At 49.4% G+C, this 16121-nt stretch overlaps 1 protein-coding gene and 1 long non-coding RNA gene across 4 annotated transcripts; one reads left to right on the top strand and one right to left on the bottom strand.

Moving 5' to 3' along the window:
• Positions 1–892: 892 nt before the first annotated feature.
• On the top strand, positions 893–10161 carry LOC104018439 (leukotriene C4 synthase). Of its 2 annotated transcripts, none has more exons than XM_087753794.1 (6): positions 893–1461; positions 3825–3899; positions 4727–4826; positions 5890–5960; positions 6195–6276; positions 6666–10161. In XM_087753794.1, exons 2-6 carry the CDS (start codon positions 3842–3844, stop codon positions 6790–6792), a joined length of 438 nt encoding a protein of 145 aa, XP_087609920.1. In that variant the 5' UTR covers positions 893–1461; positions 3825–3841; the 3' UTR covers positions 6793–10161. The 2 variants fall into 2 exon arrangements, with proteins under 2 accessions (XP_087609920.1, XP_009469846.1); XM_009471571.2 differs by having other exon boundaries at positions 897–1526.
• Positions 3940–15798, bottom strand: LOC148056183 (uncharacterized). 2 transcript variants are annotated; one of them, XR_015703864.1, is made up of 3 exons: positions 15208–15798; positions 14881–15019; positions 3940–4227 (listed from the first exon to the last, which is right to left on the bottom strand). It is a non-coding gene; the product is annotated as an uncharacterized LOC148056183 (long non-coding RNA). The 2 variants fall into 2 exon arrangements; XR_015703865.1 differs by lacking the exon at positions 3940–4227 and adding an exon at positions 10171–12292.
• Positions 15799–16121: the final 323 nt, after the last annotated feature.

Raw genomic sequence — 16121 nt, 5'->3', positions numbered from 1 at the left:
AACTAATCATTTGAGACCATTTATGTGACCTCTTTGATATGCCACAGATATGGAAATCTCAGGAACATCTGTCTGAAATCCATCTAGATCAACACATCTCCGATATATACTGAGCTTGTACTCCAAGGGATGCTTCACATAATCCCAGCCTGGATGTTGGCAAAACCAACCACCTGCTATTTTACTTTCTGAAAGGAGGAGCCTCTGTATAGATGCACATTTTAGGAAGACATGGTAATTCTTGTCATGCAAAGTTTTTAAGGTTATTGCAAAATGCAGAACCTAGGACATATTTCAAAATGTTCAGGAGATCTGAGCCAGTTTGCACCTCACTGGGAGCCCTGGTGGGAAGCGCAGAGCAGAAATTGTCTGCAGCTGTCCCCACTTCCTAGGAGCAGCCACATGTGGCCAGCTGCGTCTTCGTAAGGGATGAAATTGTGAATTGGCCTTTTCTTGCCATGTTTTTAGCCTGTCCTTCCTATTACAGCTGCAAAATCCAAGAATTCCAGGAAAATCTCAACACATGTTGGTCTGAGTTAACAGAAGTCTCCACAGGCACGGGAGGTCAGGAAGGTGTGTTCCTGGCCCCACTGTTCCAGCTTGAGGGAGCAGTTAGTTCAACAGTCTGAGGTGCTTGGGGCTGAGATCTCTTTCATTCTCTTGAACTAGAAAAACTCTTTTTTCTCTGTGTGGCTTTTAATTCTTTTGAATGAAAACACCTCTCTTTTTTTCTATGTGGCTGTTAGAAAGACATTAACTGTTCTCACAAGCAGTTCCACAGTCACGAGTTTGGATGTGCTCAGTGGCTGCAAAAGAATTTGAAGGGAAAGGAAGCACAAGTGCCAACTAGATTAGAAAATACTTCCATATTTCTACAATACGATTGGAAGGACAAGGCACCTCCACGCTTCACAGCTGAAGGGTAAGTTTCTCAGTTGCAAAATATGCCCTCTTCCACAAACAGAAAGCTCTTGGCCCATTGTACTCTCATGAAATACATTTCTAGGGGAATGCTATTGCATGTAATGGTGCTGGACTCAGTGCTGCTGGCTTCTCCTTGCCCTGCTGCTCCTGGGTACTAATAGGTACTGCAAACTCTGTGGATGCTTAAAACTCCTCCAAGCCTTTTGTGTTGCTTATTTTTCTTCCCAAGAAGCTGCTTGTTTTTAATCCTGATTGGTGTTGCAATCCAGGTCACAGTACAGCCCTACAGTGATAATTAGGAGGCAGAAAGGATTACTGGCTGCAGGAAGAGGCGGTAGAAGCAACCGTGGGCACAGAGAAATGCCTCTAGTGATGACTCAGTGGGAGGTGCGAGGAGTTTGGACCGTGCCAGGTCCAGCCGCCCTGTGATACAAGGGCCATGTTCACACAGTGTAGCGTGGAGAGGAGAGTACACGCTGGGGAGTGGGAGAGGGGGACAGCGTTTCATTAGCTTCTGCTCAGCAAATCCATCCCGAGGTGAGCCTGGGACCACAGAACTTGTCTTTGCTTGGGAGGAAGTTTGGCTGTGTCAGCCTCGGAGGGTGAGTTTTTGCAATACGCTTATTTCAGTGGCATTGCAGGCAGATGATGACAGCAGTGACGCCTTGTCCCCATCTCCCCACCCCGGCTGCCCCTCCCGCCCCTCTCCTCCCGCGAAGCCCAGGGTCGCAGTGGCCGTGCAGCCAGCTGAGCTCACTGAGCTGCCTTGCAAGCAGGTCTCCGTTTGCTTGCGGACTGGAGAGTTTTCTGTTCCATCAGTGGTGTGATCTGAATCACCATGTGGTTGCGTAGTCATTAGGTCAGATGTAAATGGCAGGAAGGTGGTGAAGGCCAGGGCGGTGGGCGGGACAATGTCTGCCGGCTGGAGCCTGCCGTGGCATCCCCTACACAGGGATGCTGGTGGCCACCACAGTCCGCAGGATGCTGAGGCTGTCCAGTGGTGACCGTCCCATCATCGAAGGGCATTTTGTGCTGTGAAGAGGGTACTTGTGTCTGCTCCTTGCAAACACAGAGTGAGAACAGAAAATAAGGCAAGTTCTGATGGTGACAAACAGGGACAAGAAAAACGTTGTGCCCTTCAGGAGGTAAAGACAGCTTGAAAAATTATGCTTATGGGGAGGGAGGAGGAGGGGAGAGACATCTGTGCTTGTTTATTCATTCATGTTTCTACTAGCCTTTATTATATTTAGACTACACTAGATGATACTAGAAGTATTTTGCATCTAGTGATGATCTGGGTAGCGGGAGTGCTCTGTGGCAGCCTTCACAGCTCCTCCTGGCCCAGCTTTCTTTACACATATTTGACACTTGATGCAGGTTACGCTGCACTGTCATCCGATGGAGGTGTAAGCTCGGATCGGTTTTGTTCTGTTGTTTTGCTTTATATTTTCTTTTGCTAGCTGGCTGTAATCAGACAGGAGCAGAGGGAAATCAAAGGTCATTAAGCACCGCAAGACCTCTGCCCTTTTTGAGCTGAGACAGGAGAGTCCTTCATTTCTTTGACAGCTAAATGGGAGAGAACGCAACACAATGTTCCTTGTGTTTTTAAACAGTTGCTGAAATTAAAAAGGATCAATTCTGAGATGAAAGAATTACTCCTGCTGCTGGTGCTTGAAAAACAGGGGTGTCTGCATTTGATATTTGGAGAAATACGAAGCTGGGACATTGTTATAGCCTCTTCGGTTGCCTTTATCCCTTATAGAGAGGCAGAAAACCGGAACCAGTTTATTGCTTCTTAGAAAGTCTATCAAGGACATCAGGCAACTTCTGTAAACTGCTTTAATCTGATTTTATTTTCTATAATAGTGATGTTTAATGATCACTTTGTTTTAACCCATTTTCCTTTTTCCCTGGTCTGAAGGGAAAATTCTTGGAATGAAGGGAGAAGAAGGAAACAAAGCTGGCAGTCTCAGTAGCTTGCAGCCATGCCAGCTTTGTGCTGTTAAACAGGAATTAGCCGAGTGGCTCTCTCCAGACATGTTAAAACATAATTTCCTTTTGCTATATCCTGATGAATTCTGCAGGTCTTTACCCACACAGAACTCTCTGTGGTGTTTATGATGAGAGCTAATTCGGCTGAGAATTGATCAGAAGCCTTAAATGCACAGCTCCCAGCCTTTCCAGTAGAAGGGCCAGCTCTGAAACCCTCTGGGTGTCTGACATTCTGCAGGACCCATCCCCAAATAAAGTATTACCGTGCAAGACAGATCTGTACGTTTTATACTTTATCACATCCTGTCTTACTGTTGCAGTGGATTTTTCACTTGGGGGCTTTATTCGATGCTGTCTCAGTGTTGTGGCTGTAAGTCATGCTCTGTGCCCAACGCACGCTTTCCAGTCTGTGCATGCAGTGATATGTACCCTGAAATGCTGCCTGTCCTGATGCTCGAGTGGTGCAGAGCAGCTCAAGCGGGGATGCAATTTCTCATGCAATATCAGCAAGAGAGACGTGACCTGGCCTTCGTTAGGAGCGGTATTAAACCAGATGCCGCAGGGGGAGTGGATTGCTGGGCTGTTGAGATCTGTCCCCCCATTCAGCTCCCAGTTCCCTTCTCTTATACTTTAGTGCTCCCGGCTCACTTCCGCACTTCCTCAAAACTCATTCCTGGAAAAGGGAGGGTGGAACGGAAATACTCCATTAGACCTCTCTCCACTGATTTACATTTCCAGTGAATATGGTAATGGACAAGCCAGACTCCTCCTGGTTTTAAGCACCACATACAAATCCTCCCTGTTCATTTAGAGAAAACCTATGCTGCCAGCTACCACCACCAACTGCCACATCAGCAAGGACTAAACCTGGCCAGAGGAGCTTCTAATCAGGAAATCATTTTTTCCAGGGTCTGGAAGAGTCAATATGTTGGATCAGATTCATCTGCTGGCTGCCGTGACAGTCCTGGGAGTCCTGGAGCAAGGTAGGGACCATTGGATGCACGTGCCCAAATACTTGCTGGGTCAGTCTACTGTACCTCCACTGACTTCCTTTCACTTCCATATTTAATTTCTGTTGTTGCACTGGCACTTCCCTGCTTTTCAGACAGTGGACTGGTATTTTTTCTGGGTTTTGAAACGTATTCAACAAAACGAGTGCCTGGGAAGCCCTTCCTCTGAACTGACCTACCTCCTCAGTTCAGAAATTTGTTGGTAGATCTTCTCTTCTGCAAACACGTAGAATTTCTTTCTTTGAAAAATGGGTTTACAGCAGTTCCTGGGGTTTGTGTAGACGTTAGCATACAAAGAGCACTGCGGGGAGGAAAGGTGGAAGAACCAGCTGCAGTGGGTCACATAGAACATCTCCCAGTCATGGTTCCACATTGCATGACAATTTAATTCAATGTCTGGCTGGCTTATCTACGGTATCAGTTCCCTCCCTACTCAGCTATCCCCCTACTCAGAGGGGGAAAAAATTAAAGATTGAAAAAACCTTAAAATTGGCAGTAACAAAGTACATCTGCACTGTGTATCAATTTCTATAGATAATAGATGATCTGTTAATTATGCAAGAGAAAAGCAGATGCTGGTGGTACATGACTGCATATTCCTCGCTTCACTGTTGCACTAGGTCATTGCTTTTCCTTGTCTGAAATGTATCTGGGATTTTTATCCAGCTTTCTCTGCTATGTGGGGGTGCAAGGCTAGGAGGAGACCGCAGATCTTTTGCCCCTACCTCTGGCAGTCTCCTGGCCCCAACTGTGCACAGCCAGAGGACTGACTACTGCTACTTTTCTCTCTTTTGCTGCAGCCTATTTCTTCCTCCAGGTGATCTATGCTAGGAGGGTATTTGGCATTTCTCCTCCAAAGATCTCAGGCCCACCTGAATTCGAGAGGATCTTTCGAGCACAGTAAGAAACTCCTCTTATGCGATGCTTGCCGGATCTCATGTCTAATGGCACTGCCCCTCCCCTGCTTTGCCATTCATTTCTTGGGACTGTTAATTCAGCAGTTACTCACCTTCCAAGTTAATGGGCTTAAGAGTCAGCATCAGGACTGGGTTGGCTTATAAGTCCTAAACGCATTGCTGAGAGAAATCACACAGGAATCTCTGCTGTAGAGTGAAGGGCTGCTAAAGACATAGTTGTTGGTGCCTGAGACTTAGGCTGGTTTTAGCCAAGTGGTGTCAAAGCCTCAGGCAGCTTCAGCCCTGCTCTGAACCCCTCTCGCTGGGAAGGACAAGCTCCCAGAGAGATCTCAGCTGGGGCTGGGCTGAGCATACCACAATCCAGCATCTCTGCCGTGACTTCTGTGCTAGGGCTGCAGTGGGGGAGGGAGGCAGAGAGAGAGGAAGCTTCCACTTTTGCTGTAGCTGAGCACTGAAAAAAAGCAACCGGGCAGCACGAGCAGGATCCCCTCAGCCATCCCCTTCTCTGCTCTGTTGCCAGCCTAGACACAGCCTCATCCAGCATCTCTTGGTCCTGCTACTTTGTCTTTGGGGGGACAGGGCATGGCATACAAACAATCCAAACAGCTAAGTGCTCCCTCCCACTCCTGCCTGAAACCCAAGCTGCTCTGGCCTTATCTGCTTAAGATGCACTTCATCCTCAATGTGTCTGCAGCTTGCTGGGGCAGACATTCCTTGCAGCTTTGGGCTTTGGGGCTTTTACAGCAGGGTTTAAGCTGTGGCACCCAGGAAGGGGCAGTGGGGGTGGTTCACAGAGCCTTTCTGTGCATGGTCTGACCTGGGCATCTTAATTTCCTGTGCCCTGGAGACCCAGTTCCTTTCACTGTTCTGTTCCTGTGAATAAAGATGGGATGGGAACTGTGGGGAAAGGTGCAAGCCTGGAGGTTTTTTTTTGTGACATCAGCTCTAAAAAGCAACAGCCTCCAGTCTCTGGAAACTGCTAGCAGAAGCAAAAAAGGAAGATCTTCCTCCTCTCCATTGTTTATGACCTTCCTCTTTCCTGCCAGGGTGAATTCCTCTGAATATTTTCCCATTTTCCTGGCACTTCTGTGGCAGGCTGGACTTTTCTTCCATCAAGGTGAGAGCAGCCCATTACCTGGTTTGTCACTGAATCTGTTCCGCTGAGTGCTGGCTCAGTACTCAGGTCCTGCTCACTTCCTGAACAATAAACTAGGTAGTAATTCTCCCTCTGATGGGAGGGTAGAGCCAGAGGACACAGAGCCTCTATTCCTTCACTTTGAGCTACTTGCTTGGCTCAAAGTAGCTCTAAAAAGCCTTTGGAGATGGTCACTGTGATCTCTCTCAACTGCAGGTCTGGCTGCAGCCTTGGGTCTGCTCTACCTCTATGCCCGCTACTGCTACTTTATGGGATACAAGGCATCGTCCTCAGAAAGGTAAAGGCCTCTGCCAGCCTGGAGTATGTGGTATCCCCTAGGGGTTTGCATTTGGGAACATAACGTGCTTTGGGGAAGCTCGGGACTCCCTCTGGCTGCTTTGGGGTCCCCGCAAGACTCAGCCTTGCCAAACTTTCCTTGGGGCATAACGTGGGCATGGGTACAGGGCTGGGGCCAGAGACACAGATACAGGGCAAGGCTGGAGCTGCCCCAAGCCCTTGCAGGTGTGCATGTGCTCCCTTGAGGCAGAGGCCGGGCATAGGACCCCACGCAGGGGAAAGGGGACAGCCAGGGGCTGCCTTTCCAACCCTCTTCCCCAGGGAGGGAGGGACTGTTCCCGGGCAAGAGCAGTGATGCTTGGTCTCAGCAGGCTCCCTCTCTCCTGACAGGCTCACCCCAATATACTTTAGCACTGGAGTTCTCTGGATTCTCGTTGCAGCATCAGCCTTGGGCATCTTGCATTTCTTCCTCTCTCACTATGTGGGGCTGAACATCCTCCAGCTTCTCACAGCGTGACCTGCTCCTCCCTCATCGGTGTCCTCGCCTTCAAGTCCTGCTCCCTCCTGCCCATGGTAACAGACTGGCTGTACCTAATACTGCACAAGCAACAAATCCACCCTCACCTGAGTTTTTAACACCTTCCTCCCCACTGCCCAGCACCAACATGAACTGCTGAGCTCTTCAGGAGGTATTTTTCCCCTGACAGCATGCTTCGTGCCAAGTGCTCCATATCTGGCAGCTCTGTCATGCCTGATGCAGAAACGACACTCCAAAACAAGGAGAATTTTAGGAAAACCGGACACATAAAAGCAAACTCATCTCAGCCCAAGCTTCCCAGTGAGCTGCCCCAGGGAATCACCATGTGTTCCCCTTACTCCAGTGGCTCTGCCTTCAGCCCAGGCACCGAAGGCGGGTTCATGCCAGTTTTCCAAGGCCAATACCTAAGAAAGGCATTTGTTTGAAACCAGCTGTGGACTGAGGCGAGGAATAAATGGGAGCAGCCACCAACATGTTATGCAAAAGTCTATTAGTGCCTTTGTAATGGTGATTAGCCATTGCCTGTGGGCGATATTGTAAATCAGACTGCACAAATTCATAACCACTACCGCATGTATAACTTTGAATACTGCTGAGCAACAATATGCACAAATAAAAAGGCACTGAGCTTGCTGTGCTGGGTGTCTCCTTGTGGGTCTGCAATTAGCAGAGAACAAAAACACAAGTGTTTGAGTGCAAGGCAGCTGCCTTGGTTTCCCCGCTGTGCAGTGCAACGCAGCCTGTGACCCTACGTCCTGCAGGAGGAGAGCTCTGAGTAGGGAGAAGCTGATTTTCAGAGGTGCCGAGTTCCCAGACTGGGGGCTGAGCTGCTCAGCACCAAACAGTGCTCCCCGCTGGGTGGTTTGGCGGGTGCTCAGGTCCCCCTCTGGGCTTGGCCCCCCTGCAGCAGGAAGGGCTGGATTTTCACGGGAGCTCAGCGTTGCTGAGTGATGCTTTTGGCCATCAGTCCACTCATGTTAGCGACACAGCTCAGAAAACACCAGCAGTGCTCCGTGCCATTGTCATGGGAGGACTTCACGCCAAACCCGGAGAGCGAAAATAACTGCATTAACATGCTGCCAGTCTAACCACATTTTAAAGCCTGCCGTCCACCCCTCCCTTCCCCAGCAGTTTGCATACTTAGACTGTAAGAACAAAAGGCAGGGATTTTTGGAAGAAGTGACTAATTTTTCACATTGTTTCATTTCCTTCCCTGCATTTTAAATTGGCTTATCCAGCAAAGCCCCCAGTCTGTTTCCCTTTCGGGTTCTCCTGCCTTGGAGTCATGCTGCCATGTTGAAGTTGGCAAACACTGCAGGGGAAGGCTTCAATCCAAACAAAAATAACTGTACAGCACTTGCCTCTGCAAAATTTTCAGTGCAGCGGGGGCCCATCCTCACAGGAACCCCTGGGTGTCACAGCAAGATAAACAACAACAAAATAACTTTTTCTAGCAGCTTTGGTAATACACTTTGGAAAAGGCTGAGCGTCATTTAACCCCAGCTGCGCCTCAGCAAGGCCAGGGAGGAAGAGACATGCCACCTGCCCCCAGTGAGATTTTACTTAGCCTTTAATACATCCCACCGTCTCCTGAAGTTAATTCTCAGTCCTCACCTTTTTACCAGCATAACCAGTCACCTCCCAGAGGGTTAATACAGAAGGACCGGCTGCAGCTGCCCGTGCAGGTCCTGGCTCTGTGTCAAAACCCTGCTGACTCGGGTTAGTCCAAGCTGGTGCTCACCGGTTCTGCAGACACAGCCTCCATCTTTTACCCTGCAACCAGTTTTCTAACCCTGCCATATCGGCCTAGCGCCACTACCCACCTCAGCCCTGCTTGTCTCGGCTCAGTGTGTGACAGGGCTGCAGAATGACTCAGAGGAGAGAAGTTAATGATTCAGCAGCAAGGCTGTGGCAAGCCGCCTTCTCCCCCTGGGTGCACAGAAGACCATTAAAAATCTTGGTGCAGCACAGCGAGGCTCTGGCCCCAGCTGCCCACCATCGCTAGCTCTGCCACAGAAAAACTGCCCAGCACATCATCCCCTTCAAGCAGTTGTCAAGAGGGGTTGTTTCAGGTGCCTCTGGCAGAAGGAAAACTCCTCCCCTCCACCCAGGGATGCTGTCATTACTTTGCTACTTCATAACTGTCATCAAAGAAAATCACTTTGCACGGCACCACGGTTCAGTGATGTTGTCGATGTTTCAGGATTTATCCGATTCAAAATCCTGCCACCGCACAGCATATGGCACTGGCGCTGCATGAAACCACTTTGCCCACTCGCATCTGCTGCAGAGATGCTGAAGAGCCAGGTTTGGACTGGCAGGACGTGTGCTGGGTGGGACAGGGTCTGCCCGTGCCACCCCAAGGTTACGCGGCACCGGGGTCACCATCCAACTGGCGTAACGACCGTCCCCGTGAGCTCCAGTTTAACGGCAATCCAACCGCCCGGCGGCACTGGTACGGCCAATTGCAGAACCGCAACTGCCACTGCTGGGAGGGTGAGGTTCCCCGTTGCTGCTGCGGCAGCTGCGGACTCGCTGTCGCTCCTGCCCGGTCTCCTGGGAGCCCTGGCGGGGGCTGACCCACGAAGCCAGCTCAGCTCCCCCCACCTGGGGATTTGTGTCCCGGCTTAATTTTCTTCTGGTCTGCTGAGCTAAGCTGGCTGAGGGAAGGGCCGGCTGCGCTGGCAGCAGAGCTGAGGCCGGGCCGCTGCGCCCGCAGCAGAGGAACTGCAGGCCGTGCCCGAGCCCGCCGGTGCGTGCCCGGGCCCTCCCGGCCCCGCAGCTCCGGCAGCGAGCCCTGCCCGCCCGCGCCTCCGCTCCCCCGGCTCCGGCCGCCGCCGCTCGGGAGAGGGCGCTGCTGCCACGCGACCGCGGCCGCCGGGCTGGCGGGAACGGGACGGCGCGGGGGCCGGCAGCCGGCTGCTCCCGGGACGGCGGCCTGCGCCAGGGGCGTCCGCTGCTGCACCCCAGGAGGCGGCCAGGGCAGCTGTCACGCAGGCTGCCTGCACGCAGAGCCGTGGCGGCCCTCACGCACAAACCCTCCTGCTTCAAGTTCTGCCTGTGCTGGGCCAGGCCCTGGTATTAAGGTTATTGGGGTGGGGGAGTCCTGGAGCCTCGCAGAAATCTCCTGGAGACGGCTTACAGCAGACCTAAGAGCCCCCTGCAAGCGCTTTGCGGATTCCCGGGCTCCTTCCTGCTTCTTCCCCTTACAGCTGCCAGTTCAGCGTCAGCAACAGGGAGGAAAAGGTTTGGCGTCAGATATCTGAAAGCAAATCCACTCTGATACTGCCACAGCCTCCCAGGCGAAGCAGGCAGCCAGACGGGAGGCCAGCAGAGAGCAAAGGAAACCTGCAGAACCAGTGAGAACTTTTTTATCACAAGAAATGCACGGGCTGAACTTGTAAACAAGCCTCCGTCCCTGATGTGGCTTGTTCCCGCACGAGCAAACGAGTGACGATGAAAGTGCACAGCTCTGTCCCCCGACGAAGCAACTGCCATCTGCTGCAGGGGTAGCCGGCGCACATGTGTTCCCATATCTGTGTTCATAGGAACCTACCCAGGTTCCTGTAAGGCTTTTGTACCGCGTTGCAGAACTTCGTACCTTATTTTTGTCTTGAAAACTTCGAGGGCGCCCACGTGTACTTTCCTACCATCATGTGATAGCCTGTGCAGGATACGTGCACAGACAGGTCTCATGTGCAGACACCAGCAGGTTTACACGTGACTCCAGCACCGAAACGCTGTGCCCTGGGACCAGGGAAAAATGCACCCTTCTCCCGAGCTCGAGGAACAGCAACCCGGTCCCGCTGGAGCACGGCTTGGTGGGGTGGACGGAGCACACCCTTGAATTTCCCCAGGAAGCAGCACTGCTAACTTTCTTTGGGGGTGTATGTGGGAGGGGAAGGGCCTGTGGGGCTGGGAGAGGAGGGTGCAGCTGGTGGCCCCGGCTTTGTGGCACTGGCATGTCACCCAGGTTTCCATAGCACCAGCATCCATAACACAGGGCCAAGGGGAGGGAAAGAAGTAGGTCAGACTGGGCTACAATACCCAGACTTGTCTATCTACAGCTCAGGATGGGGATGAAAGGGGATGAAATTCAGGAAAGGGGATGAAATTCAGGAAAGGGGATGAAACAGAGGAGAAAGGGAGAGAGAAAAGAGAAGGAAAAAAAAAGGGGAAAAAAAAAAGGAAAACACAAAGTGTCCATAGTTTCAGCAATGCATTTCTTTCCCTCAGAAAAATAAGGACCTTTTAAAGCCACCTTTGTGTATCAGTACTGAGAGACCGAGACTAGCACCCACCTCCTGCCCATCTGACAACAGACTATAAGGGAATTCAAATGCTAATTTGGAGCCAGACTTCTCAATGGGTCTTTATTTCTGCAGCAGCTCCAGGATCAGAGCTCTGGGGAACCAGCTGGCTGGAGCTGTGAGGATGCTAGTCTCCAGCCCAGTGCTGTGGGATGCTTTCCTTTCCCCTCTCCATTCTTCATCCTGATTTTGTTACCCCCTTGCCTTAGTTTTACTTGTTTACATTCAAGTGACTTCAAGGGCAAGGAAAAAGAAAGGCAGTCACACTGGAATTGTGTAACTGAAATAACTGCGGTAGTGACCCATTTTATGTGCTGCGTCTGCAGAGGCCTCACTGTCAACATAACAGCATTTTGGTGCTTGCCTGTGTGCAGCACGGTCACTTTGAATGATGTATCCATCAATGCCAAAACTAAGAGGCAGTAAGACGCAGAACCCTCTTGATCCGAGTATATGCATGGACACATAGATCCGTGGGGTGCATAGAAGAGCAAGACCAGAGGAAGGAGGAGCACTTTGCTCGGGGGCAGTAGGAGGGTGTAGGTGCAAGAGCACAACGCTCACTGGAGAGACTGAGATGGGCTGGGGTGGAGAGCGTGACTGTGGCTGACCCGTGTCACACCTGCGGTTTGAGCACACCGTGTTTGGTTTGAACGCCACACCGTCGCAGAAGAGACGCAGCCGTGGATGGAGGCGCAGGGTGTTTCAGACAGGCCTATGACAGCAGGTGCCTTGCCCGCAGGCAAATACTCCCTTTACATTACCACAGGCCACAGCCCTATGCAGTAAAAACCATTCCTGGCTTAGATAGTGGGGTAAAATTCAAGCAAAACCAAAGCTATCTGCCACTTCATATATTAGCAGGTCAAGACAGGGAGGCTAGGAAAGTCCACATTCTAAGGTTACAATTCACGTCATTTTCATCAGTTTAATACCTCCCAGTAGTTATCACTTGTAAGTGATAAGAGAGCACCAAGACTTCTTCTTTCCCCTGGTAAGGGCAGAGCCACAATACATAGAAGGTGGACAGGGCTTAACGTGCCCTTTTGTGAATGCCCTCCCTCCAAAGGAAAACTTAGACATTTGCTGTGGAGGAAGCAGTGTGCTCTGCTCCAGTCCTTGTCGATGCTGTGCCCAACTCTGTGTTCAGGGATTTCCAGGTCTAAGAGCTAAAGGTAAAAGGTAGGGAGAACAAAGGCAGGGTCAGCACTCAGGAGGACTCACAGAGAACTCCTGGAGTGAGAGACTAAAAGAGGATCTGTGCCAGCAGCATGTGCATCAGCTGCATTGCTTTGACATTGCACTACTTGACAAGAGAAAGCTGGGTGACCCCAAACAGCTAAGGCAACATTACCTGCAAGGGCTGGAAGTCGGGGATCATCAAGTCAGCAAGGATGAAACCCATGAGCTGCTGTGGTCACTGCTCCTGAGCCTGCAGTTGGTGAGTGTCTAAAATAGGCTCCATTTCATGAACATGGGTGGCTAGAATAACAAGAGCTCAGGCACTGTGTTATCTGTCCTGATACAGATACTGCAGCACATTCTCCAAAGAGTGGACTCAGTCACCCTACTGTGAAGTATTTACAGCTTTACAGCTCATTCTCCTTCTGGGAGAGCGTAAGGGAATGCAGACAAGGCTTGTTGCAATGGATGCAAATGGACATGTGCCCACCTCTCTCCTGGCACGTACATGGCTGAACTGGCACGTACAAAGAGCTGTAAATGTGCTGCCTGAGCGAAGAAACCTTCCCCGAGAGCAGCCTGATGAGCTCAGTACAGTGCTGCATGGCCAGATGGCTTCTGGATCAGAGCTGACTCATGCCCACCTAGCTCAGTCAGGCAAAACATGCAGATACCTAAAGTATGCTGGTAGAAGACACCTTTTCTACTGCTGGAACTGCATTCACAGCAAGGTAGCTAGCTGTATAGGTAAAAAGCACAAGGTATTCTGCCAACTGCCATAATCATAACGCTACAAAACCGAAATGGTAACAGGCCTGAGTTATACTAATGAACAGAAAGGCATCAGACAGGTGAACTCCCAACTGAGCCCTGAGAGGGTGTGATCACCGACGGAGCAGAACAGAGGCAATTCTTCCATTTCCCTTTGACAAAGGATGCTGAGCATAAGCTGTGGACAAGCTGGTTGTATAAAGGGAAGGGTGATAGATTCAAACAGTACAGCAGCGGCCTCAGAGAGAAGGAGGGACTTGGGTATCTGCTTTTCACTAAAGCAGTGTCTATCAACACCTCCAATGGGTTTCCAGACCAGCTTGGCTTCTCAGTGAACTACAGATTAGGAAAGCTGGGAAACATGAGCTGCTGCCCAGCCTCTGCTTCAGACCACGATTTTCAGAGTAATGAATAAAGACAAAACAGGTGAAAAGGAAGAAAGTACAGGTGAAGTATAACCAAAAAGCCTCTTAAATTGCTCAAAGCAAAAGCGAGAGGGAAGCTGCATTAGCAAAGCTGTGAATTGGCAGCATTAGCAGATCATGAACGTGGCCATGTTATCTAATATGGCAGAACACACATCATGCATATTTAATAGCACTGTTGAGCCTGTATTTGTCACAGCACCACAGCTAGAGGCTGTTTCTAAAGCCATGGGTAGCAACAGAAAGGTTATAATTGAATTCTAGGTCTTTTGACTGGAGGCCACCTATACAGAGAAACCTACAAAGCATTGGTAGTATGAGACTTCCGTGCATTCCTTGTTTTCAGACCTCAGATGATAAAGCATGTCAGCTGCTAGCGGTATTTGTTGGGAGTTAATCAGGTTTGCAGATTAACTGTAAGATCCTGAATTATACATGCTTATATGCTAATGCAAGGAACACGCAACACACATAGCTGAGACATGAAGAATGAAGCTTACGAGGGAAGCAGAAGAACAAACGGATAACATCTAGCTAGGAAAGAGAACGGGAAGGCACATAGAACGATGGATGATGGATAATGAGTTCTGTAATCTTTTCAGAGCAGGCATTTAAACTCTGATCACTGTTCTCCCTGAAACAGCAAACGCTGACCCATAAAAGAATTATTGGTAATTATTTTTTGCATTGCAATAACATCGTCAAAACCTACTCAGAGATCAGCATCTGCATCACCTCCAGACAAGCAAAGTGCCTCCATATATGCTTATATGCCTCCATATATGCTTAAATGCCTATAAACCTGCAGAGTTTCTCCATTATTTTCTTGCCCAGGAAAGAAACTTAAGCAAGCTAACAAATAGAGATTTATGACTGGTACTAAACAGAAATGTCCTGAGCAGGCAGCAGGCTTCAAGGAAGACCTTTACTTTGGTCCTTTGGTCCAGCTTAATACTTAACATGTCTACGCAGCTTTACGCATCTCTCTGCAGGCTGGACTGGTGCTCATGCTGTCCTGGTGCAGGTCTCTGCTCCCAGCCCCGCTCACCGTGAACTTTGAGGGAATTGGGGATGTTGCTCAGGGGCTCTGTGACTATCTGGCAGATCATTTCTCCAGCAGATTTCTACCCAAGAGGCCACCTCTTTGCCCATTTTCTACCAGATGGCCTACGAAACCCAACAGACCTGAGCTCGGCTTAGATTACAGCCCTTCCCAGGCTGACCTGAAGGCAAAATTTATCTTCTGGGAATGCAAGTAGGAAAATGAGAGCAGCTCCTCTCCCCAGCAGTCTGAGCTGCAGGTGTGCCTTTCCCCTTTGCAGGAACGGGCCAGTGAAATTCTGAAGTAGAACAAGGCTATTTTAGAAAAAAACAATTACCTGAAGCTGCAGCTTGAGTTGCTGACAGACATGCTGAGAGACACACTACAGTTCAGCTGTGTCTGCTGGAGAGGAAGGTACAGGTGTCGTGCTGGCACCATGAAACAAAAAAGCCAGGTAAACTGGTGATGCTTGAGTCCTAGAAGAAATCACAGAAGCAAGACCTGGATGTTTGCATGTGTAAAATACATACATAGTTGTTTCCTTGCTTCAAGAAACCCAATAAAATCTTGCATCAGATGTTTCCAGCACGATTTTTATCCCCTACCCCATTCTTTGCAAGTGCTCACACACCATGGGATGACCCTTACTTGCAAAAGCACTTACCAGAGATGGCCTCTCAGGAAATTGGCTGCTGCTGTTAACAGTAACTCCACTTGAATTGTTAATTATTTTCATCTTTCAAACACCACATATACGTTGACTAATTATAACTCTTCTGATAACTATTTCTGTCTTTGTTTGCCTCTGCTGTTCCCAGTCACATTCTTCCCCTAGAAGCAGCTGTACCCAACTTCCTGTTGGATGTGTTAAGTTTCAAGGCAGGCAGGTATTTTGCCTATGCTTAGTAGCAATTACATATTTGCAAAAAGTCATACGACCTTTCTTCTAACACTGGAAGAACATGCATGCAGCAGAAATTTTTCCTGGTGTAGGCACAGGATGATTTTAATTTCCTACGAGACCTCTAAAGAGAAAACTTATGTCAGAATGCTGTTTGACTGCAATAAACATATGATCAAGAAAGTTTTGGGCAAACCAGGCTTTACTTATCACTGAAAATTAGATAGCAAGAAATCAGCCAGTACAGCCCACTTCAAAGAAGTGACGTGGCTCACAGTGTGTAAACAACAGAGAACCCATTTTCCCTCCTTATTCAAATGCAGTAATGGGGACTAAAAAGACCAATCGGACTAATAAAATGACACACAGTAAATGTACCCCAGTGTATGATTATTAATATGCATTATAAGAAGACAAAAAATTACCATTAACTCACTGCTAGAAATGCAAAGGCTTCAACAGGGATTAGCAAAGGGATTCGCTTTACACTAACCAGTCAGAAACAAAGCTGTGAATAGATGCCACACCTCCAGGGTCCTAAGGTCACCACTTATGCGATTGAACAATTGCACAGGTCCCCTTACAGCTATTTTAATCTAAAGTTGTTTTAGCTAATGGTACTTTGTAACACTATTTTGCAGGGAATTGGTCTGGTTAGGCATAGTGCAAATGGACTG

Source organism: Nipponia nippon, unplaced genomic scaffold, assembly GCF_047370975.1.
Source record: "Nipponia nippon isolate SJK-2023a ecotype South Korea unplaced genomic scaffold, ASM4737097v1 scaffold_17, whole genome shotgun sequence".
NCBI classification, from domain to species: Eukaryota; Metazoa; Chordata; class Aves; order Pelecaniformes; family Threskiornithidae; genus Nipponia; species Nipponia nippon.
The sequence above is the reverse complement of the archived record's forward strand: the minus strand, read 5'-3'. Positions and strand labels throughout refer to the sequence as shown.